The sequence below is a fragment of the Canis lupus genome, chromosome 15 (genome assembly GCF_011100685.1).
Source record: "Canis lupus familiaris isolate Mischka breed German Shepherd chromosome 15, alternate assembly UU_Cfam_GSD_1.0, whole genome shotgun sequence".
NCBI classification, from domain to species: Eukaryota; Metazoa; Chordata; class Mammalia; order Carnivora; family Canidae; genus Canis; species Canis lupus.
In genome coordinates this window covers 51,364,585-51,390,223 of record NC_049236.1, presented here as the reverse complement: position 1 = coordinate 51,390,223, position 25,639 = coordinate 51,364,585, and the positions used below count along the sequence as shown (strand labels likewise).

The 25,639-nt window shown below is 43.4% G+C and overlaps 1 protein-coding gene across 4 annotated transcripts in view; it reads right to left on the bottom strand.

Moving 5' to 3' along the window:
* Positions 1-25,639, bottom strand: part of TRIM2 (tripartite motif containing 2) — a 169,445-nt gene that overhangs the window by 111,377 nt on the left and 32,429 nt on the right. Inside the window, exon 1 of one of the 4 annotated variants that reach the window (XM_038559053.1) lies at positions 8,295-8,430. The exons of 2 other annotated variants lie outside the window; for them this stretch is intronic. In XM_038559053.1, coding sequence (XP_038414981.1) covers positions 8,295-8,324 — 30 coding nt within the window. In that variant the 5' untranslated portion in view covers positions 8,325-8,430. Of the gene's footprint in view, positions 1-8,294; positions 8,431-25,639 lie in introns of those variants that run through there. One more of the 4 variants, XM_038559054.1, reaches the window with a different exon arrangement.

The window sequence follows — 25,639 nt, the reverse complement described above, 5'->3', positions numbered from 1 at the left end:
GGACAGGGACTGGGGATTTCCATCCTGGAAGGGGTGGTGCTGAGGGGGCACACATAGAACAGCTTCCACAGGAGGAAATGGGGGCTGCGCTGAGGGAACCCCCGTCGACCCTTTTGAAAATAATTTTTTTTAAATTTATTCATTCATGAGAGACACACAGAGAGAGGCAGAGACACAGGCAGAGGGAGAAGCAGGCTCCATGCAGGGAGCCCAGTGTGGGACTTGATCCTGTGACCCCGGGGTCACAACCTGGGCCCAAGGTGTGGATGCGAGCCCGATGCGCTTTCATTCCGAAGGAGCGGCCTTGCATCGAGTGGTGTCGAGGCACTTCTCTGCCCCGGTCACCCCAGTTTCTGGCCAGGACACAGGCCAGCTGTCACCAAGCCCTATTCCACCCCGACCTCGTGTCCCTTCCCCACTGTCAGCAGCTCCCTCCCCCGAGCCCCGGTTGTGGAGAGCTCAGCCCATGAGGAAAAGCAAGCTTTGCACGGGACGGACGGACAGACAGACAGCCGCCAGTGTCCCTGCGTGCCCCTGGGAGCAGTGGGAAGGCTGGCGGCTGCCCGGCCCCCGGCCTCTCGGCGCCCGCCCAGACAACGGCGCCCCTTGGCCCACTGCCTGCGCTGAGGGTGGGAAGAGCTGCTCTGTCCAGGCCCCGGCCCGGCGGCTTGCCACGGTTCCATCAAGGCTTCTGGGCCTGTAGGGTCGCTGCTACCTTACAGGGTCCTTCCATGCTCTTTCCAGAATGGACCAGCATTAATAATATTCATGCTGTGCCCCCCAGTGTGCCCAGACCACAGACCATATCCAGGAGACACAACAGTTATCCTTGCTGAGGAGACGGTGAAGGAGGCCACATCTGCCACGCCTGCGTGGCTCAGGGGCTGAGGGTCTGCCTTCAGCTTGGGTGATGATCCTGGGGTCCCGGGATCGGGCCCCGCATCAGGGTCCCAGTGGGGAGCCTGCTTCTCCCTCTGCCTGTGTCTCTGCCTCTCTCCCTGTGTCTCTCATGAATGAATAAATAAAATATTAAAAAACAGTAATAATAAAGGGGCCACGTTTCTAAGACATTACCAAGCAGTGCTATGTTTCTGTTGTTGTGAAAAATGCCCTCGAGGAGGGGCACCTGGGTGGCATAGTCAGCAGAGCAACCAGCTCTTGGTTTCAGCTCGGGTCCTGACATCAGAGGTGTGAGATCAAGCCCTGCGTGGACCCCTGCGTCGTTGGGCCCCAGGCTCAGCACCAAGTCCGCTTCATTCTCTCTCCCTCAGCTGCTCCCTCTGGTGTGCTCTCTCTCAAATAAATAAAATATTTTTTTAAAATGTTCTCAAGGAAATAGAGTCATCCAGTGAGGAGTGCAGGTGAAGAATCATATCCCGAGGCCCTGGTTCTTGTTGCGTGGTCCCAGTGGAAGAAGCTGTACGTCAGTGACACATTAAGGAGATCTGGCTCCCTTGGGCGTTCCTGGAAATGCAATTATTGCCAGTTGCTCCTGAAGTGCTTGAGGGCCCTGGAGGGAGCCAGCCTTGCAGATTTCCCAGGACTTGTGCAACAGACACAAGCTCCTCAGCAACATTTTGCTTAAAGTTCTTGTATTTAAAATTAAGTCACCCAGGGGTATCTGGCTGGTTCAGCCCACAGAGCATGCAACTCTTGATCTTGGGGTTATGGGTTTGAGCTGCATGGTGGATGTGGAGATTACTTAAAAAATAAAATCTTTAGAAAAATTGGGGAACCTGGGTGGCTCAGTGGTTGAGCATTTACCTTTGGCTCAATCATGATCCTGGGATCCTGGGATCGAGTCCCGCATCAGGCTCCCTGTAGGGACCATATTCTCATGAGTAAATAAATAAAATCTTTAAAAAATTAAATTAAGTCTTCCAGTGTTGCAGCTGGGCATACCTTGGGACACTATATGATTTGAAGCTATCTCAGAAAATACACGGTGCTCTATATGGCATCCAGTTCTGAAGTCAGGTGACAGCTTCAAAGTTCAGTTTAAACTCTGTGCTTTACCCTTCTGGGAAGAGCAGAAAGTTCCCATGCAGTGAGACTCCACCTTTGGAGGGTCCTTGGTGGGATCTCAGGATATATTTCTTTAGCTCTTTAACCCTTCAAAGAACACACATGGAAACTGCCGGCCCTGAGTTGACATTAAGGCTACAGATTTAAATGTTTTCCTCCTACACACCCTTTAAGAGATACACAGCATTTCCCAAGTTAGTTCCAGAGACTGGTGTCAAGGCGCGTATTTGCTGTTTGTAAAGTCAGAGGTTGGCCCTTTGGCTCCTTGTGATTTCTAGAGTCAACTGCTTGAGTAACTTTACCGAAGTTCTATTTGCACAACAGGTGTAAAATGTGAAGCATGTCTTCCCCTTAGTGTCAACTTGTCAGGTATGGTACTAAAAAGTGCAGGCTGAGAGTGGGCAAACACACCTGCCAGTTAAAGACCTACATGCCAGGAACCGTTCTCCTTGGAAAGCTGATCAGGACTGCAGGTGTGATAAGAGGGTGATAGAGTTTCCAGTAGGTGCGACTCAAGGTGTGTCTAAATGGCTCCCGAGGGTTCCCCAGAGCATACGATCCCAGGTTTGCCTTCCATCTTTTCTAATGGGTCCCTTTAACATCCTGGGTAACAAAATGGCCTGCCTATGAAGTGTGTGTGATGGTGTGCCTTGTTTGAAAATTTAGGTAGACAGAAAATATGTGGGATGCAAACGATTATGAATAAAATTGATGTTCCATTAGGGAGGTGAGCAGGCTCTCTTAGGGAGGTGAGCAGGCTCTCTGTTCCTTAGCCATTGTCTGCGGGGGCTAAACCTTCTAAACTTACACACATAGGTCTGTGGTGTGGTTATATCCTTCACTCTCCACCACTGCCCCAGATCTGCGCCCAACTCTAGACCTTGCCTTGCAGGTTCATGTTCTGTAATTTACAGAACATTTAAATGTTCTCAGCTTGGCACCCTGTAGAGCATCATCTAGAAACCTCAATGTGAATGAATGAGATGATCCATCTGTGATAGAAAAGGGATGACTCCATGCCAAATACTGTGGAGGGCCTTCTCCGTACTCTATCCTTTCAATCTTCATAAAAGCCCAATAAGGTAGACATGATTATTATTCCCATGTTTGTGTGAGGAAAACGAGAATGGGACAGGTTAAGTAATTTCCCAGAGTCCCCAGCAGTCACTAGAAACCAGTAGACCTGTGATTCAAGTGCAGCTCTGAGCTATATTCCCGTCTTGGTGTGTCTATGGGATATTCTACTTTTCACAAAACTTACTATGAAAATTTGTAATAAACACCTAAGTAGACATAATAGTACAATGGATCCCTAAATATTCAGCACTCAGATTAAACAACCGTCGAGATCTTGCCACATTTGCTTCGTTTTTGTAAGATAATTTTCTTTGGCTCCATTTTTTGTCAGTTCCACCTCATCCGGGATCACTCATTCACTCACATGCTGTTTGTTTCAAACAACTGGTTGTTTCCTGAATATTGCCTCCTGCCTCTGGACCTTTGGATTGGCTGATCCCCTTGACTCAGTGGCTTCAAACCCTGGTACGCTGATGTCCACAAGATCCATCACTAGCCAACTGAATCAGAAACGTCTAGTGTTAGTCACCCTTCCCTCCATCTCCCTTTGACCCACTCCTCCTCAACCTTCTATACTCCCTCACTTCTAGTATCATCCGTTCCTCCACAAAGGCCTTCCCTGATGTCCCCAGTCTGGTAAGGGTGCTCTCTCCCACAGCACCTTGTGCATATGTCTGTCATAACACTGTCCTGGTGGAATTCTTCAACAGATTGTGAATTCTTCTAGGGCCAGCACCAGGGTTTGTAGCTTTAAATCCCCAAAGACTACCACATGGTGGCTAGTGATCAGTAAATGTTTCAGTGAAGAAGGGAAGAAGAGGAAGAGAGCAGCAGGAGAGAAAGGCATGAACATGACACCATCTGAGTTCCCAAGCCTGCAGGTCTCTGAGCCCCTAGCACCTCTTCTGTGAGTGTCTGGCACAACAGGAGCTGTCGCCGTTATAAAGTTGGAGCGTGGGTCTTAAAACAGCCAGAAGGTGGGCAGAGAGAATAAATAAGAACATATGAGCCTAGCACCCATGACCACACATAGAGCAGTGGATCCCCAGCTACTGAGAGCTGCTTTTTTTTTTTTTTTGGTTCCCCCAATTTTTGCCTCCAGGAAACTATGTCTATTTAACTCATTTTCTAATTATCTTCAAACATCCAAAGGATCATCTAAGAAATGGGTGCCTTCTTATTATATAAAATAACAGACTTGAATGTGTTACCTCCCAAGAAAAGAAGCAGCATATTTTTCAGGGGCACCTGGGTGGCTCCATTGGTTACACATCTGCCTTTGGCTCAGGTCCTGATCCCAGGGTTCTGGGACAGAGCCCCATGCTGGGCTCCCTGCTTAGCAAGGAGTCTGCCTCTCCCTCCACCTCTCCCTCTCTCTCTCTCTCTCTCTCTCTCTCTCTCTCAAATAAATAAAATCTTTTTTTTTTTAATTAAAGAAGCTTAGTTTTCAAACTTTAGAGTTTCAAACTCAAACTAGCAGATTCCAAGTGAGTATTTCAAGCCCCTCTCTTAATTCTCAGATGATCCTTCCATATGGTTAAGCATGACCAACATGAGCACCGGGGTGATTTCAGACCGTGATGGAGTCATGCTGACAGGTCCCCATGAGGGAGATTTCTATCAGATAGTGAGTCCTAGATCAGAAGCTAGAATGGACCCTGGAAATGTCACCTCAGGGACAGATGAGGAAACCGTGGTGCAAAGCAGGTGTACTTATCTGGAGCCCCCACAATGGCTGGTGGAGGAGCAGGGACCAGACCGCCGGCCTCCTGTTCTGTCTGCCACGCTGCGCCCTCTCACCACCCGTTTTCTAAGAGGCAAACCACAAACTTGGGACTGCCTTTGAGTACCGGCAGCAGAATTAATATACTTTTTAAAGATTTTATTTATTTATTCATGAGAGACACACAGAGAGAGGCAGAGACACAGGCAGGGGGAGAAGCTGGCTCCCTGCGGGGGCCTGATGTGGGGACTCGATCCCAGGACTCTGGGATCACCCTCTGAGCTGAAGGCAGGCACTCAACAACTGAACCACCCAGGTGCCCAGCAGAATATCTACTATGTGCCGTATGCTGAGCACTGTGAGAACATCTACCCATTACAGTTCATCCCTCCCATGGTCCAGGGACACAGACATGGCTGCCCTCACCACCCAGCTGAGGAAACAGTCTGAGGATGAAGAGGCACCTGGCCCGAAATTATACAAGTATCCGGCAAAGGTGAGGCTTGAACCAGGTTTGTTTGAATCAGAGGTTTTCCTTTCAACCTCTGTGTTCCTGAGTGTCTACTTCTGTGTGTTGTCCCTCCTGGGGCGCCACACATGTAGCATGGGCCCACCTGTGTGGCAGGGCCTACCCTCCCCCAAACGCCTCCCTGAAGCTGGCCCTTCCTGGCCTTTAGCTTGGTGGGGCGACACTGTTAGGCTCCAGCAGTCTCACCCATTTAAAGGAAGTTGTTCTTGGCTTTCCTTTCCAGTTGCCAATTAGCTTCTGCAGGAGGCCACACTTTGGTGGCAGTGACTACGTGCATTCTTGAAAAACCGTAAGTATAAATGCCAGCTGTACTCCACAGGAAATCCTCAGTTCATAACACATGGTTATGTACTATACATCTTCCCGGTGACTCACATGTCGGTCGCTTACGGGCCATGTGACTTTGGGCAAGTTACTTAACCTCTCTGCCCCAGGTCCCCTCTCTGTTAAGTGAGGACAATAACTATCCTTACTTTATGTAGTGAGGACCCAGTGAGATAAAGTCCTGGCACATAGTAAGTGCTCAATAAATTGTTGTTGTTATTATCATTGACATTTACCATGTATTTCGCCGTACATGCTTGTTTGTTTGACTCCGTGGGCCCATGAGAACAGCCCTCGGTATTTTAAAGCTCTAGAAGAACCTTGTTATTGTAAATCTCTTATGTTAGCATTAGGTCATATAAATTCTGTATCTGAAATTCTAAGAACCTGGCATGCCCACCATTCTGATAAAAGCAGCTAGAAAAGAGGTACCTGGGTGGCTCAGTCGGTTAAATGTCTGCCTTTGGCTCCAATCAAGATCCCAGGGTCCTGGGATCGAGCCCCACATCACCCTGCTCAGCAGGGAGTCTTTTTCTCCCTCTCCCTCCCCCCGTTCGTGCTTTCTCTCTCATTCTCTTTCAAATAAATAAATAAAATTAAAATTAAAAGATTCCAACTTGGGACACCTGGGTGGCTCACTGGTTGAGCGTCTGCCTTTGGCTCAGGGTGTGATCCTGGAGACCCGGGATCGAGTCCCATGTCGGGCTCTCTACAAGGAGCCTGCTTCTCCCTCTGCCTGTGTCTCTGCGTCTCTATGTGCGTCTCTCATGAATAAATATATAAAAATTTAAAAATAAAATAAAAGATTCTAACTTAAGCAGCATAAACCATACTTCCCCAACCCCACAAAAAGACAAAGAAGAAGAAGAAGAAGAAGAAGAAGAAGAAGAAGAAGAAGAAGAAGCAGGACAAGCGCTGTCTTTGTGCCTTGGGGGGGTCTCCTGGAATTCACGCCATCTCCTCTCTCATCAGCCCTCTCCTTTGTCCTCTGTCATTGTGCCGTCTTGCCATCTGGGGGTGCTTGTCCAGCGGGAATGGAGGATACACAGATCCGAAGGAGGCCAGGGTTAGGGTGTGTGAGGCCTGAGGCAGGAGGCTGGCTGGGGCACCCCGTCCTGTGCCTGCTGAGCCTCCGCGCCACCTGCCACAGCACCAGCAGAGTCAGAAGTTCTGTCCTTGCACAAGACTGTGGCCACTCGTGCCCCCCTCCCAGGACCTCAGGCCCTGCAGGAGACCACAGCTTCACTTAGAGACCACCTGCTATATTCGTACACTGAGCCGAAACACTCAGGTTGCTCTGGATCAAATTCATTAAGAACAACTTCTGCATCTGACTTAATTCCTCCAGGAGCCCCCAAACAGGTTGGCTTCAAACGTGGTACATCCAGATAATAAATACAAATTCTGGGGGTTAGGACAGGCAGCGAAATACATAAAGCATCACATGTCTTAGTCTCACGGGTCACTTTGAGTTTCTGTAAAAGTTAAACTCCACCTCTTCCCTTTCTCAGGTTCTCTTCCTGCTCGAACCGAACCCCCAAGGGGGAGTTCACTGACTTCACACCGAGCGGTGGCGCATCAGAAAGGAGGGCACAAAAGTCTCCGATCAAAGCTGCCGGCGGTGCTTTTCCGTTTAGCCGGAAGCAGTCAGTCCCAAAGCAATTCATTCCTGGGGCTCTAGCTGTGCCAACCCCCCCCCACCCCCTCACCCCCCGCCCTTATGGCCCCAAACACATTGCGCCCCCGCCCTAGCCTGCAGCGCCCCTCTGCACCACGAAGGGGGTCTTAGCACCAAATAGGGCAGCGGGGATACTGCACTCAGGCAGCGGGGACTGGTGCCCGAGCCCTCTTCCACCCTCTCTCGCTTACTTACAAGGCAGAAACCAGAAAGAACCCCAGGTGGGCAGGCCAAGCCCATTTCAGGTTTCACCCCCAATCACATGGTGTCCTCTGGCTCCACAGACTTCCTCCTCGGTTAGTCAAGGACAAATGCCCTCATCGCCTGGGGCCCTTCCTTCATTCCTGAGCCCCACTGCAGCCGGCCAGAGTACCCTTTGAGCACTTTTATGGGCAGTAAAACTTTACAGCCGGCCAGCTCCAAACCGTTCCCACATTTCTGAATAGAACTATTTATGACATACAAGACTCCTATGGCTTGCCCTTTGGAAATACCAGCAGATACCAGACCCCTTCAAACAGGGTCGACCGAGTTACATCGGTTAACAGCCGGCTTACAGAAACCCCACAGAGGCAGAGCCAAACTCCTGACTGTGAACACTTAAGTCCGAAAACAAAACAGCCTCTGAGCCTCACAACATCCCTGAAGCAGCCGTGTGCTCTGCCTCTCCCATGTTGCTTTGACATCAAACCCACTTGCGTGCCTCCCCTAGTTTTTTGCTTCCCTGCCCATTTCTTGCCTGGGTTGGCCAGGATCACTATGAGCTTTGTCAGCACTTCCCAGAGAAGCGATCGTCTCCTCCCGTTGCTAGCAGGCAACACAATTTAAAACCGAGAAAAAGCTAGCAATTCAATCACAACTTGTTTCTCCTAACTGGTGCCCAGGATTAACCAGCTAGCCCGTAAAAAGCATCATCACGTCCTCAGAATCGTCCTTACCCGTGTTCCATAACGGCCACTCTGGTGCATCAGAGACTGGCCCCAGCCTCCTCGGATGTGGGGACTCAGCTCTCTGCAGCCCACAGACAATTGGGCCCATTATAGTCATCAGGCTGCTGAGTTAAAGGGTGGCCCTTACAAAAATATAAACAGCTTGTCAGCACAAGCCAAAGGGGCGGGGCTGCAGTATCAGGGGACAATGGGAGCCAATGATCAGCCTCTTTGGGCTCTGTTAGCTTAAGATATTATGTTTCATTCTGAAGTCGGGGAGACGGGGAGACCAGACCGAGAGCCCGAGGGAGACACCCAGATAGGAAGGGCCAAGTTCTCATCTTTATAGCCCAGCAGCATGAAAGGAGTCCAAGCTGAAAAGTTTAATCACTGTGGGCAGACCAATTTCAAGGAAAAGTTTGTATGCCTCACACATAATAATACATATGTTTAAAGTCCCAAACATTGGTGTTGCACTAGTCATCTTCACTCTTCTGGGGTCAATAAGTGTACTATTTATTTAGGTAGATAGCAGTTTTTCAATCAAAGAACAAAGTCCAAGGAAGCTGCTTTTATGACATGCTTATTTTGTTGAATAAAGTGTCTGAAAAAAAAAAGAATAAAGTGTCTGATGAGAAGCATTCACTACCTCCACAGAGAAAACGTTGGATTTGATTGGTATGTCTTCAGAACCCAGAGAAAGGGGCTTATTTTTGCCCCCAAATATAAATGGTTCACATTCATTTTTTAGATACTCACTTTATCTGATCATACGTATACACACAAAGCAGAAGTTAGTTCAGTATGTTTGGAAGAAGAAGACGGGATAGCCATGGCTTTTTTTTCTCTCTCTTGATCTTAACTAAATTCTGCTTTTAAAGCTACTATGCCAGCTTAACCTTTCAATACCCTATGATAATAACCAAGAACAAGAAAATAAACTGTGGTTTTTTTTTTCTGTATATGATTTCTAAATGATACACTGAAGTAAAAATAAAGTTAAGAGTTATTTGGCTGATTTGTGGCATTGCATGAATTATAGTCATACAAACTTTGAGAAAAGTACAGTCATTACAATTTGGAGCAGTCTCATTATTTACATAGGGGAGCAGAGTAGCTATCAAAATTAACTAGCAAAGAAACAGAAAAATGTTGACATATACTTATTTTCCACAAATGCTCTGTGAAGCCCTTCTGACTTTGATCATAAAAATCATAATCAAAAGGCACTGTCCTTTCTAATCTATGTCAGTTTTTAAAATGTTATGATTCTGTCACTGGTATTTAACTCCTATTAAAGGAAGACTCCTCCGGTGGCCCTTCCAAATAACGTATGAAGCAGCTTCTTATTCTCCTCTTCTAACGATTCCAAAAGAGCTGTTGTATCTGGACTGCCATGGCTCTTGACTTTAAAGAACAGACCTTCTAGAAAAGGTCTAGTTTTCCTCTAAAGCATCATGATTCTCTTATTTAAAAAAAAAAAAAAGCTTCAGGGCAGCCCGGGGATGGGGTGGGGGTGGGGGTGCTCAGCAGTTTAGTGCTGCCTTCGGCCCAGAATGTGATCCTGGAGACCCAGGACTGAGTCCCACGTGGGGCTCCCTGAATAAAGCTTGCTTCTCCCTCTGCCTGTGTCTCTCATGAATAAATAAATAAAATCTCAAAAACAAAACAAAACAAAAGCTTCAGGACACCAAAAGCATGAATGACAAGAGAAAAAATAGATAAATTGGACTTCATCAAAATTAAGACCTTTTGTGCATCAAAGGACATTATCAAGAAAGTGAAAAGGTAACCTCCAACCTAGAGTTGGAGTAAAAATTTGCAAATCATATATCCAATAGGGGTCTAATATCCAGAATATATAAAGAACTCTTATGACTCAACAACAAAACAATCCACTTTGAATATGGACAAAAGTCTTGAATAGGCATTTCTCTAAAAATGATATACAAATGGCCAATAAGCCCATGGAACGATAGATACTCAATATCATTAGTCATTAGGGAAATGCAAATCAAAACACAGTAAGGTACCACTTAACAACCACTAGGATAGCTATTTAAAAAAAAAGAAAAAGTGTTAAAAAGGATGAGGCAAAACTAGAACTCTCATACATTGCTGGTGGTTCAGCTTATGTGGAAAACACCACTTCAAAAGGTCAAACATAAGGCAGCCCAGGTGGCTCAGCGGTTTAGGGGTCGCCTTCAGCCCAGGGTGTGATCCTGGAGACCTGGGATCGAGTCCCATGTCGGGCTCCCTGCATGGAGCCTGCTCCTTCCTCTGCCTGTGGTACCTCTTTCTCTCTGTGTCTCTCATGAATAAATAAATAAAATCTTTTTTTTAAAAAAAGGTCAAACATAGAATTATCAAATGATCCAGCAATTCCACTCCTCTGTATATACCAGGATTGAAAACAGGATTGCAAAAAGGACTGAGCAGGATTGAAAATATTCAAATAGTTACCTGTATACTCATATTCAGAGCAGCATTATTCATGATAAAAAGGTGGAAACAATTTAAATGTTCATTAACAGATTAATGGATAAATAAATTGTGGTACATACATGCAATGGAATAGTATTCAGCCATAGAAAAGAACACACTACCAATACATACTACAACATAGATGAACCCCAAGAACTTTGTGCTTGGGCCCTGGGTGGCTCAGTGGTTGAGCGTCTGCCTTCGGCTCAGGTGGTGATCCCGGGGTCCCGGGATCGAGTCCTGCGTCAGGCTCCCTGCATGGAGCCTGCTTCTCCCTCTGCCTATGTCTCTGCTTCTCTCTGTGTGTCCCTCATGAATAAATAAAATCTTTAATAAAAAAAAAAAAAAGAACTTCGTGCTCAGTGATAAGAGCCAGGCATAAAAAGTCACATAATATATGATTCCATTTATATGAAATATCCAGAATAGATAAATCCATAGAGACAAAATGCAGATTGGTGATCGCCCAGGACTGAGCAGCAGTGGATAGGGAGAAACTGCTTCATGGGTGCAGGCTTTATTTTGGAACTAAAGAGAGGTAGTGTTTGTATAACATTGTGAATATACTATGTACAGCTTGAATGTTCACTTTAAAATGGTTAATTTCATTCCCCTTCGGCCCAGTTTTTTAAGCCTCAGTATCTTCTGGGTTCAACAGGATCCTTCCCTGTAAGGGCATCCCACAAGTTTACTTAAGGCATTTTTTTTTAAGATTTATTCAATCCATTCATTCATTTAATGTTTTTGCATTGTTCAGCATCTATTAAGCACCAGACACTGTGGGGCAGCTTGGTGCCAGGAGACCCCCTTGCACTCTCTATCAAAGGTGAGAAAGAACAGGACCATCTGATGGGGAAGGACGGTGGCAAGCAGGGTGAGCAAATTCATGTATGGTAAATGCTGCATGAGAGCTCATCTCATGCTTGATTCCATCTCCTGTTCAAAACCACTTGGAGGAGTGGTGGTAGGAATTATTATTCCCATTTTATTGTTACAGAAACTGAGAATCAGAGAGTTTAATCAATTTCCTAAAGTCATCCAACCTGTAAGCAATGAAGCCAAGTCCTTTCTCTTCTACCACGCTGCTCCCTGAGCAGAAGAGTGTGAGGAAAGGAATCTGTTGGGAAAAAGATGTTTCCCAACGTAAATGAATGAATGACTAAAACTTATTAAGAAGCATTTTAGATGTCAAAAAAGAGCAGCATGATTCCCTTTCTAGTGGGATAAAGACACAAACCAGGGGAAAAAAACAAAGCTAACCTCAAACTTTTACTCAGAAAGTTTCATTTTCAGAAAAGGATCATGGGGGGATCCCTAGATGGCTGAGCAGTTTAGTGCCTGCCTTCGGCCCAGAGTATGGTCCTGGAGTCCTGGGATCGAGTCCCACATCAGGCTCCCTGCATGGAGCCTGTTTCTCTCTCTGCCTGTGTCTCTGCATCTCTCTCTCTCTGTGTCTCTCATGAATAAATAAATAAATAAAATATTTAAAAAGAAAAAAAGAAAAGAAAAGAATCATGGAATTTTAGAGGTTTTCTAAGTAATCTAACCAGACACCCTCATTTTTCAGATGGGAAATGCAATGACACCCTGCAAAATTAAATGACATGCCCGGAGTTACATGGCAAGATAGTTGCAGAACCAGGGCCAGGCTTCCGGTGTCTTAGCTCCTGGTCCAGGGTTCTTTCTACTATGCCATACACAAAAATTTAGACACTGATCCCAGATTAATCTGTTGAGTAGATCTCAAATTCTCTACCTCTTCATAGTATCAGTAGACAAAATTCTTATTCTCTATAAACTCTGAGTGTAATGATCTGCAGAATGTGTTTGACATTCTTGGTGAGTTTACTATTTCTTTCATCATATATTTTGTTAAGACTCAATAAGGGAGAGAGCGATTCACAAGTTATAATCTGGGCAGGACTTTATTTGAACTGAGTTCATTTAAACACAGGTAAACTTCTTGGAAATGAACTGAGAACAAGGACGACAAGGAGGATTTGGAAACATAGAAGACTTTGCCAGGAATTTTGTCAAGAAAATGCCACTACATAGGACTGAAACTCTGGCAAAGCTGTTCCACACATCCCTAACCATCATATATCCCTTGGCATTAGTCTAAGCTGTTATGAAAAATAATACACAAAATAATTACAGAGGGAGATGCGTGTCCTTTTAAAAGTTGGAGAGATGACATCACACTACATTCTAAATTTCAAACTATTAGATTATGCAACTCAGAAAATTGCTATATGCCCTTTGAGAATGCCCATCATCCAATTAAAATGTTTCCCTTGATCCACAACAGCTACTTCTTAGTCACCTACCTCTTGGCAACCTGAAGTTTCAATTACCCATAAGCAGAGCTTCACCCAACCCTTCGAAAGAGCTGGAGCCCCAATTAACTGACTTAATTCAACGTCCCACAGTGAACTCATCATCAAGCCCCTGATTTGCCAACATACAAAGCACTGTACTGAAGGAAACATATCTAATGGGCTGCTGATATTTTTTCAGAAGTGATAAACACACTAGATTCCCAAGTTAAGAGATCATGTAATAGTATGGTTAATGGGACTGGGTAAAATCACAACAGAAGCCATTTGGATAATATATGGATGAATGGTCAGATCCCTTGAGGCTTCTCAGATGGTTCTAGAAATTACTAACTTCAAGACCTAAATTACATATTTTAAAAATCTTTTACTTTCGTTTTTAAGGATATGAAAGGGATGCCTATCCACATGGTTTAATAAAGAGGAGAAACGGAAGGTTTAATTGTCAATGACATTGAAGGATTTTGTAGATGGAATGAAAGCTACAAAACTTTCTTGGCTTTGACAAGGTTTTTGGTTATGTTCTGCTTAGCTGTCCCTCAATGCATTGTAAATTATGAGTGAAAATCACTTACTCAGGTCAGCCCACAACCTGAAATGAAATGAAAAATTCAAAGCCATTCTGTTCAACTTTATCTTCAAATGCATTTATTCTTTGTAGATGAGGAAATTTATAACTAATTATGTGGATGTTCCATATTTATGATTCTATGATTCCTTTGTACTTCTCTGAGAAAGGTAAGATTAAGTCAGATGTCATATGAATTTGAGCTATGAAGTGGACTCCGCTAACCACACATCAACATAAATATACTTTTATTTTTCTAACCATGCCAATGAATTTTTATAAGCATCTTACAGTCTTTTGCTCTGTCCCTATATAACCAATAGCCCACATTTGCAAAAATGATGCCTAAAGTCAGGCTGTAGCCATGGAAAAGTGCAATAAACTTATTTATATGGTGGACCAAGCAATGGCCTTGGGCTCATTTGCTCATCACCCAGTCCATTGAGCCAAACCATGACAAGCTTCAACATCACAGAAGTTTTCAATTAGTTGATGAAGACCATGAAGGGATTTGCTGAAAACCTAGTTCACAATTGATCCCAGGAACCCATAAAAGGGCCCTTCTGGATGCAAGTGTAATGCAATAATTTAAATAGAAGAAAATGTTAATTAAAATTATGATGAAGCTACAAGCTAAGCCACCCCTTCAGAACTGGGGGCAAAACTTAATGATAATATACATACAGCACTACATGCCAGGCACTGTTCTAAGAGCATGTATGCATATAAGCCCACTTAATCCTCCCAAACAACCCTAGGCGTTAGTGGGTACATCCACTCTACAAATGAGTAAAGTAAAGTTTAGAGCAGTTAGTGAACATCCATCTATGCAGACGTGGCCAAAACCAAGAGAGGAAAATTTTAACAGGATTAGTTCAGAGATGGAGGAGCAAGCAGCAAAAATGAGATATGAGAGTAGAATTAATTAAGGAGTAAAAACACCTAGGGGTGCTGGATTAGTTTGCCAGGGCTGCCATAACATATTACTACAAGCATAAAACAGACATTTTTCTCACGGTCCTGTAGGCCAGAAGTGCAAAGTCAAGGTGTTTGGTAGGGTTGGTTCCTTCTGGAGGTTTTGCGAAAGCATCTGTTCCATTTCTCTCCTATCTTCTGGTGGCTGCTAATAATTCTTAGCATTTATTGACTTACTGCTGCATCATTCCAATCTCTGTCTTCACATGGCATTCCTATGTCTCTGTATTTTCTCCTTTTACGTGTCTTCTAAGGACACTCATCATTGGATTTAAGGTGGATCCTAATCTGGGATGATCTCATTTTAAGACCCTCATCTTAATTATATCGCAAAGACCCTTATTCCAAATAAGGTCATGTTTTGAGGTTCTAGGTGGTGGCCTATCTTTTGGGGGCCACAATTCAATCTACTGTAAGCCCTAAGAAACATCTGGGGCCAGGCAGGTTTCCTAATGCAGGAAAGGGAAACAGGAGCTAAGTGTAGTCAACTCTGTACAGGGAAGATATGCTGAGCAAAGAAAGCTATTTTTAATTACTATTCTTCATCCCCAACTTAAAAAAAAAAAAAAGGAAAAGGAAAAAAAGATATTATTTATCAATCTTAGGAAAAGATGAGAGTTCTCGACTTAAACACCTTACAAAAACCTCTCCCAAGAACAGATTTCTAGATTTGATCACTCTCATTTTTTTTGGTGTATATTGCGATGAGCTTTGATATAAGTATACTCCTATGAAACATTACCACAATCAAGACAGGAATATACCCAAAACCTCCAAAAGCTTCCTAGCATCTCTTTCTAATCCCTCTCTCCTGCCCTTTCCTGCATCCACAGCCCTAGCCCCAGGCAACCATGGATCTGCTTTCTGTTATATAGATTAATTTGCTTGTTTAGTATTTTATGTAAGTGCAATACTACAGAATATACTTTTTGTTTGGCTTCTGTCTTAGTCTGTTCATGATGTTATAGCAAAATACCGCAGACTGAGTAGCATATAAACAACAGAAATTTATTTCCTACAATTCTAGAGGCTGGAAGTACAAGATCAGTGTGCCAGCATCCGTGAGGGCTCTCTTCCAGGTTGTAGACTTCCCACTGGGTCCTCACATGGAAGGGGCAAAAGAGCGCTCTTGGGCATTAACCTCACTCATGATGGCTCCACTCTCATAACCTAATCACCTCCCAAAGGCCCCATCTCCTAGTACCAACACTTTGGGCATTAGGATCTAAACATGTCTTTGGGGGGTTGGTATACAAACATTCAGACCATTGCAGCTTCTTTTATTCCACATTTTTTTGAGATTCATCCAACGTTTTGGGGTGTATCACTAGTTCATTCTTTTTTCTTTTTTAAAAAAGATTGTAATTATTCATGAGAGACAGAGAGAGAGAGAGAGGCGGAGACACAGGCAGAAGGAGAAGCAGGCTCCATGCAAGGAACCCGACATGGGACTTGATCCTGGGATTCCAGAATCACGCCCTGGGCCAAAGGCAGGTGCTAAACCGCTGAGCCACCCAGGGATCCCCAAGTTCATTCTTTTTTATTGCTAAGCAGCATTCCATTACATGAACATACCACAATTTGTCCACTCCGTTTTTTTTTTTAAAGACATTCATTCTAGAGAGAGAAAGTGCACACACGGAAGTGAGCAGAGGGAGAGAGAGGATCTGAAGCAGAACTCTGCATAGAGTGAGGAGCTTGATGTGGGGCTCAATCCCAGGACCCCAAGATCATGACTGGAGCCAAAACCAAGAGTCAGACATTCAGCCAGCTGTGCCACCCAGGCGCCCCTATCCACTCACTTCTTAAAGGAATTTTAATCAATACATTGATTTGATATTCCAAGATTAAGGAAGAGGCAAGAGAACACGAATCATAACTTTTCAGAATCTAGGTTTTCTTCTTTTTCTCCTCCTTTATGGTCTCCCCACCTCATCTCCAAAGCCCTCTCATATGCTTAGCCCCATACCCATTCTCCTTTCCCCAGCCTTCATTTGCTGAAACTATTGGCCCAATATTGGCCCTTTGCTCCTGAATTCCAAGCTGGAGTGAAGAATCACTGTGGGACACGAGGTGAAGCCTCAGTTCCTTCAGCCTCTTGTCAGTGCCTGCACCTCTCTTCAGGTATCCCGGGCCCCCCACATCTCTGATCTCCTTCTTATTTTGCCTCTTCCCTATCTCTGCCTTCTACTCTCCTACACTTGGATGGGACTCACTGCCTCTTCTCCACTGTCCATGCTCCATTCACCTTACCTAGAAAGAACTATATGGTTGGTCCTGGCCTAAATCTGCCCAGTCCTGGGTTTCTGCCAAATATATTCCATTAATTAAGGGAGGCAGCATGGTAGTGCTTGAGAGCACAGACCCTGGAGCAGGCTACCACACACCAGCTGTGACTCAGCACTGTGCCTCTATTTCCTCATCCACAATTGAGGATAACTGTCCTCCCTCATATGACTGTCATGAAGATTAAATAAGATCTAGTAAGCATTAATATGTGTTGCATAAAACAGATACGAATTAACAGTCAAGTACTCTTCCTCACCGCAAAAAAAAATTCTACTCTCGTTCATAGATTTATTCAAAGATTATTGATCAAGGAACTCTTCCCAAAATGGAGGAATAAAGCAGTGAACATAACATACACAAATTACATTCTACTAGGGCAGACAAATGGTATAGAAATTGATACCTAGAAGTATAGACCATGTCTGTTCAGTGCCTTGGGGACATACAGAGTAGCCTAAAAGCAGGATTGGGAATTTCCAGGAGTGGGTCTGAGTAGGCTGAGCTGAATTAGAGAGTTGTAGTCAGGGTGATCAGGAAAGCCCTCGCTGACAAGGCACCCTCTGAGAGCAGACCCGAATGGTCTCAGGGAACATGCCACAGGCCCATCTGGAGAAAGAACATCCTTTGTGTTAGAAACAAGTGCAAAGGCCCAAAGGTCCCTGTCGCCTGGCTGTTCAGTAGCTGTTGTAGATTAGCTGACTATAGATGGAGATACTATGTTGAATTTTCATTAATTTCACTCATTCTACTTTGAGTTAGAATCTCTTGACCTTGAAGTATGTTTTTTCCCCCAAAATGTTCAGAGATGGATACTTTGGCTGTGAATTTAGAGCCTCAACACATTTTAGCATACAGATACAATGCTGGTTATGGTGGAATCCAAATAAAGTGGGTTGACCTTTGTCACTCTGTGTCTAGACAGTCACCACGATGCTGGGATGAGTGGACACTAGGGATTACCCTCGTTGCCTCTGAGGCTTCACTAGGACACTGGCCACTCAGATCAGGGTGTAGCATCCAAAAGGCGATTGGGAGAATGCTGAGAGACCTCGCAGAGAGCAACCAAGACAATAGAAGAAACAGAAAATAAATCCAGACAAGATATTTTAGGAACTGAGCATGTAATTATTTAATTTGAAGAAGAGATGCTCATATGTTCCTTTCCTCTGAGAACAAACTAGAAGAAAATAGGTCTAACTTGCAGGATGATGACTTTACAGATGTTTGTAAAACACACACACACACACACACACACACACACACACACACAACAAAACCCAGAGCTTCCTTATAGGAAGGCTTGTCAACCAGTGTAGGTTGTTTGACTCCCAGACTCTGAACTTCTTGAAAGGAAGAAGAATATGAAGGAAAAATCCCCCACCTGTAATTTTTAACCTTCTTGTTAGTTGGACTTTTTCCTAAAACTATATCACCATGAAGCAAATCAGTTGTTTAAAAAAAATAAATACAGAAAATAGGAAGGCGAACTAACATTTTCCAATCCTCTTCTGGGATGGCCCTTGGGGGCAGGGTGGGGGGTGCAGCTTGTCTTTCTCTGTCTTTGGGTGGAATCTCAGATCCCCAGGAACTTTTTCAGTTACTCTTAGGTAATCAAAAGTCTCCTGAGCACTTTCAATACCAGAAACAATCTCATTTCAGTAATTTGAATGTCTCTTGAAAAAAAACCATAAACAATAAAAGGAAAGAATTGATAGAACTTTACCAAATTTTAAAAATCTGTTCTTCCAAAGGCAATACCAAGAAAACAAAAAGGCAAATCACAGACTGGAAGAAAATATTAGCAGCTTGTATCTGACAAAGAACTTATGTGCCCAGACTATATGAAGACTCTAATTACTGAGCTGCAGCACAATAGAAATTAGAAAACTAGTAAATCAATGTTTAAAAATGGGATAAAATATTGAAGAGACATTGACAAAAGAAAATATGCAAGTGGCCAATAAGCACATAATAAGATGCTCAACATCATTAGTCATCTGGAAAATGAAAATTTAAACTGTAATGAGATACCACCACACAATGACTAGAATAGCTAAAATTTAAAAGCCTGATATGACCTAAAGTTGTGGAAGATGTGGAACAACTGTGATTCCCATACATTGTTTGTGGCAATATCATGAAAGAGAATAACCTCTAAGGATGAACGTTTGGCAATTTATTATAAAAGTAAACACCCATGTACCATATAGCCCAACAATTTCTACTTATAGGTAATTACCCAGAAGAAATGAAAACATGTCTTCATGGAGACTTATAAAGGAACATTCACAGCTTATTAATCCAGAAAAGAAGCCCAAATGTCCATCAATAGGTGGATGGAAAATAAACTATAATATACCCATTCAGGAGCACCTGGGTGACTCAGTCAGTTAAGTGTCTGCCTTTGGCTCAGGTCATGATCCCAGGGTCCTGGGATTGAACCCCACATCAGGCTCCCTGCTCAACGGAAGTCTGCTCCTCTTTCTCCCTCGGCCTCTGCCTCTCCTCCTGCTTGTGCTCTCTCGCTCTCTCTCTCAAGTAAATAAATAAAATTGTTTTAAAATATATATACCCATTCAATAGAACACTATTCAGGAATAGAAAGGAACTAACTGCTGATACACACAACATGAATAGATCTCAGTAATTTTGCACTGAGTGTAAGAAAGTCAGATACCAGAGCGCATGCTGTATGATTCCATTTATATGAAATTCTATATTTTTCATTCTTCTATAAAATTAAAGTTAATCGGGATGCCTGGGTGGCTCAGAAGTTGAGCATCTGCCTTCAGCTCAGGGCGCGATCCCATGGTCCCGGGATCGAGTCCCACATCAGGCTCCCTGCATGGAGCCTGCTTCTCCCTCTGCCTGTCTCTGCCTGCCTCTCTCTCTGTGTCTCTCATGAATAAATAAATAAAATCTTTAAAAAAAATAAAGTTAATCTACAGAGGCAGAAGTTAGATCAGTGTCCCTGGGGCTGGAAGAGGATGGAGCTCAAGGAACTTTTTTTTTTTTTTTTTTTTTATTTATGATAGTCACAGAGAGAGAGAGAGGCAGAGACACAGGCAGAGGGAGAAGCAGGCTCCATGCACCGGGAGCCCGATGTGGGACTCGATCCCGGGTCTCCAGGATCACGCCCTGGGCCAAAGGCAGGCGCCAAACCGCTGTGCCACCCAGGGATCCCTCAAGGAACTTTTGAAGATGATGGAAATGCTGTATGGTGGTTATGCAGGCACACATTTGTCAAAACTCATTGAACTATCCACCTTAAAATGGATGGTTTATTGTATGTAAGTTAGACTTCTTTAAAAATATCCCTTCCAGTGTAATAACAACTCTAATCTCTTATTTTATTTAGAGCTTCTCCTTCCCCAAATTCTTTTATGCTTTCACCCTGGAAATGTAAAGTGGCTCTAGGAGGGAAGGTTGGATTTTATTCTTTCTTCCAGGGCAGCCCCCGTGGCTTAGTGGTTTAGCACTGCCTTCAGCCCAAGGTGTGATCCTGGAGACCCGGGATCAAGTCCCACATTGGGCTCCCTGCATGGAGCCTGCTTCTCCCTCTGCCTGTGTTGCTGCCTCTCTCTCTCTCTCTCTCTCTCTCTCTCATGAATGAATAAATAAAATCTTAAAAAAAAAAAAAAAAGAATTTATTCTTTCTTCCAGATTCTACTTCTTCCTCCTTTAGTTTTTGTTTCTGACCTTCCATATTTGGGCAAAGGAGGGAGAATTACAGAAAGATGGTCACAATCTTTGGGTACAGATATAATAGGACATTTGTACACTTGAAACTTGGCAGATGTCTGAACCTGACACTTGGTCTTCTGGAAAGCTTTTACGATCTTGGAGATTGCTCTGTTGTGAACCCCAGTTGAAATTCCCAAGACATGGCTGACATTTCTCCAGCTGACAGTGAGAGTCAGTGCCTTATCATGCAAGAATGTACCTCACACAGACTCACTCTCCCTTTGTCAAGGTCCAATCATTCCTCCACACAAATAAATTCTGAAACTTTCATAAAAATGTTGCTCAAAGATTCTGGAATTCAAATTTGTTGTGTTATGACGCAGTAAAATTTTTTAAATTCAATTTAGTTAACATATAGTAATCATTAGTTTCAGGGTGGAGTTTAGTGATTCATTAGTTGCATATAACACCCAGTGCTCATTGCATCACATGTTCTCCTTAATGTGCATCACCCAATTACTTTATCCTCCCACCCCTCTCTCCTCCAGCAACCCTTAGTTTATTTCCTATAGTTAGGAGTCTCTTGTGGTTTGTCTCCCTCTGTTTTTATCTTTTTTTCTTTCCTTGTTTTTATCTTATTTTTTTCCTTCTTTCCCCCTATGCTCGTCTGTTTTGTTTCTTAAAGTCCACATATGAGTGAAATCATATGTATTTGTCTTTCTCCGATTGACCTATTTCACTTAGCATAATAACCTCCAGTTCCATCCACTTTGTTGCAAATGGCAAGATTTCATTTTTGATGGCTGAGTAATATTCCATTGTATGTAAGTTATTGTAGGAAGTTAGACTTTACATCTTCTTTACCCATTCATCTATCAAAGGATATCGTGGCTCCTTCCACAGTTTGGCTATTGTGGACATTGCTGCATAAATATTGTGCATGTGTCCCTTTGAATCATTATTTTTGTCTCTGGATAAATATCTAGTAGTGCAATTGCTGTATTTTTAACTTTTTGGAGAATCTCTGTATTGTTTTCCAGAGTGGCTGAACCAGTTTGCATTCGCACCAATAGTTCCCCTTTCTCCACACCTTCACCAACATTTGTTGTTTCTTGAACTGTTTTTAGCCATTCTGACCGGTGGGAGTTGGTGTCTCCTTGTGATTTTGATTTGTATTTCCAGTAATAGGTCTTTAATTAGAATTATCTTCATATAGAATTTTTTCTTTATAAACAGCATGTTTTACAAGCATGATTGAGATTTTCAATTCTAAGAAGAATAAGTATCTTTTGATATGAAGAAGACATGTGGCAGACAGGGTGAGGCTCTAATTCAGTCAGAGGACGTAGAAGATGGCCCAGACTAGGAAGAGCTGTGCTTCCCCTTTCAGGAACTTGGCAGTTGAGACAATACTTGAAAAGCAGCCCTCAGATGTGCCTGGCTGGCATCTTAGTTTCTGTGTAATTCTAGAAGATTCTGCTCTGTGCTGTCCCTTGAGCCCCAACAAGAATTCCTTCCTTAGCGACAAAGCATGAGAACAAGGCTCTTCCAGTTTCTTTCACAGATTTTATGAGGATAAAGTGGTTCCAATTTTTCAAAATTCATCTGAGGCTTAAGTACTATCTCCTAGAAAATCTCTTAAAACTCTCCATATTTCTTCTGCTTTAAAAAATTCTGAGGATATTCACATCTCATCTTCAATCTCCAGTTTGTCAGCTTCACTGAATCAAAGGATTGTTAGAGCCCAATGTAACCTAAGAGCTTCTTACGTCATAGATAAGTAAACCGTGATCCAAGGAAGCAAAGTGACCCAGTTCCCACCACTCAGACCAGACTCCAGACTTTCCCTCAGGCTCTCACTGGGTTTCTCAAGCTCAGTACCATTAACATTTTGGGCTGGATAATTCTTTGTTGTGAGGGGTTGTCCTATACACCATAGGATGTTTATCAGCATCCCTGACCTCTACCCGCTAGATGCCAGAAGTACCTCTTCACCCTCCTTCATTGTGACAGCCAAAAATGTCTCCAGACATTGCCAAATGTCCCATAGGGACAAAGTCTCCTGCTTGAAAACCATTTGTCTACCAGTTTCCTCAGCTCCCTACCACAATGAGCTAGGAGATGGTCAATTTGAATAACAGTGGCAGTGTGTGGTACACGTGCATCTTGCTTGGTTTGCTTCCCCCACTCAGCTGCTAAGTGAACCCAATCTTTCTTATCAAACGCCTCCTTAGTGAGAGATTAGCCCTGGTCATGGTGAACAGGCCCACAGGAATCATGAAATCTTTTTCTGCTTCTGCAGTTCTCCTTATGTAATTTCCTGTGTCTATATTCTGTCTCCCTCTCTGAGCTCCTTGAGAGTGGAGGCATATCCTCCCTGATTGGCATAATTCATCTTAGATCGTCCGCACTGCATGTGGTGCCAAGGACAAAGCAGAAGCATAATAAATGTGATTGGCTAAACCACTCTTCAGTGAGGCTGGGTCTTTTTCAAACACAAAGGCACAGCTGCTCAGATGTTTACATGTGTACACATCAGAGCAAATGTGAAGGGAACACACCCCATGCCCCAGCAAATGGCTGACCACCAAGTCCCTCTATGGTTCCAGATCCACGGAGTTACCCTGAGAAGGCTGAGTACTACCAAGCTGAAAAGGTTAAAACCTCTAAGACTGACGTTCTTTTTTGCTTTATGTAAGTGAAGTTGGCACTGAGTAAACTTGGAATAAAAAGACCAATGTAGTGAAAGCAAAAATATTCCTGAAATTTCCAAACTGATATCCTGAGCATTGAATAGCTGTTTGGATAAGGAGCCTGTCATGTAAGGAACTAGTCCTGTGGATGCTCTTTTGGCCAGGACTTTTTTTTGTAGAAAGAACTAAACTCTGCTCTCAGGTAACTACAGTCAAAATGAAAGAGAGTCAAGATAGTAAGTCGACGTACTGTGGTGATCATTTCACAGTGTATACAAATACCAAATCACTACATTGTACTCCTGAAAACAATATGATGTTATATGCCAACTACATTTCAATAAGACACCCATTCATTCACCCATTTGCTCATTTGTTTTGTAATTCCTTCGATAAATACATAGGAAGAATGTAGGTATCAAAAACAGACATAAAAGGGCAAATCACTGTGGGACAATGCTACTGAGGGGACGTCAAAAATGCCTGGCAAAATTAGGGAGATACAAGTCAAAACCACAATGAGATACCACCTCACACCTGCCAGAATGGCTAACATTAACAAGTCAGTAAACAACAAATGTTGGCAAGGAAGGAGGTGGAGAAAGGGGAATCCTCTTACACTGTTGGTGGGAATGCAAACTGGTGCGCCCACGCTGGGAAACAGTGTAGAGGTTCCTCAAGAAGTTAAAACTAGAGCTACCCTACGATGCAGCAGTTGTACTACTGGGTATTTACCCAAAGATACAGACGTAGTGAAACGATGGGACACCTGCACCCCAGTGTTCATAGCAGCAATGTCCACGATAGCCAAACTGTGGAAGGAGCCAAGATATCCTCTGACAGATGAATGGATAAAGATGGGGACGCCTGGGTGGCTCAGCGATTGAGCGTTTGCCTTTGGCTTAGGGTGTGATCCCAGGGTCCGGGATTGAGTCCCACATCCAGCTCCTTGTGGGGAGCCTGCTTCTCTCTCTGCCTGTGTCTCTGCCTCTCTCTCTCTCTCTGTCTCTTGTGTATAAATAAATAAATTTTTTTTAAAAAAAGAATGACTAAAGAAGATATATATAGATAAATGGACTATTACTCAGCCTGATACCAAAAAGCATGAATACCTACCATTCACATTGATGTGGATGGAACTAGAGGGTATTATTCTGAGTGAAATAAGTCAATCGGAGACAGACAGCTATCATATCGTTTCACTCATATGTGGAATATAAGAAATAGTGAAAGGGACCATAATGGAAAGGAGGGAAACTGAGTGGGGAAAAATTAGAGAAGAAGACAAGCCATGAGAGACTCCCAACTCTGGAAAAAAAGGGTTGAAGAAGGGGGAGCTGAGTAGAGGGATGGGGTAACTGGGTGAAGGGCATTAAGGAGGGCACATAATGGGATGAGCACTGGGTATTATACCATATGTTGGTAAACTGAATTTAAATGAAAAATTAATTTTAAAAAATTTTAAAGAATGCCTGGCAGATAGATAGATAGATAAATAGATAGATAAATAAATAAATAAATAAATAAATAAATAAATAATGCCTGAGTAGGGTATAGCCACTATGGAAAACAGTATGAAGGGTCCTCATAAATAGAACTGCCATTTGACCCAGCAATTCTCCTTCTAGGAATATATCCAAGGATTAAGAAAAACATGAGGGATCCCTGGGTGGCGCAGCGGTTTGGCACCTGCCTTTGGCCCAGGGCACGATCCTGGAGATCCGGGATCGAGTCCCACATCGGGTTCCCTGCATGGAGCCTGCTTCTCCCTCTGCCTGTGTCTCTGCCTCTGTGTGTGTGTGTGTGTGTGTGTGTGTGTGTGTGTGACTATCATAAATAAATTTTTTAAAAAATTTTTAAAAATTAAAAAATATAAAAAAAAAGAAAAACATGAGTTTGGAAAGATATCTGCACCCCATGTTCACAGCAGCATTGTTTACAGTAGCCAAAGCATGGCAACAACCTAAGTGTTTATCGATGGATAAATGGCTAAAGAAGTTGTGGTACATACATATAGATCAAAAAGAGAAAGACAAATGCTGTATGATCTCACTTACATATGGAATCTAAAAACCAACCAAATGCATAGAAAAAGGAATCGTATTTGTGGTTACCAGAAGTGGGGGTGGGGTGGAGGTGAGTGGGTAGGGGGAGGAAGAATTGGAAGAGAGTGGTCAGAAGGTACAAACTTCCAGTTCTAAGGTAAGTAAGTACTAGGAATGTCATGTATATCAGGATGACGACAGCTAGCACAGTTGCATGCTACGTCAGAAAGTTAAGAGAGTTAGATCCTAAGAGTTCTCATCACAAGGAAAAATTTTTTCC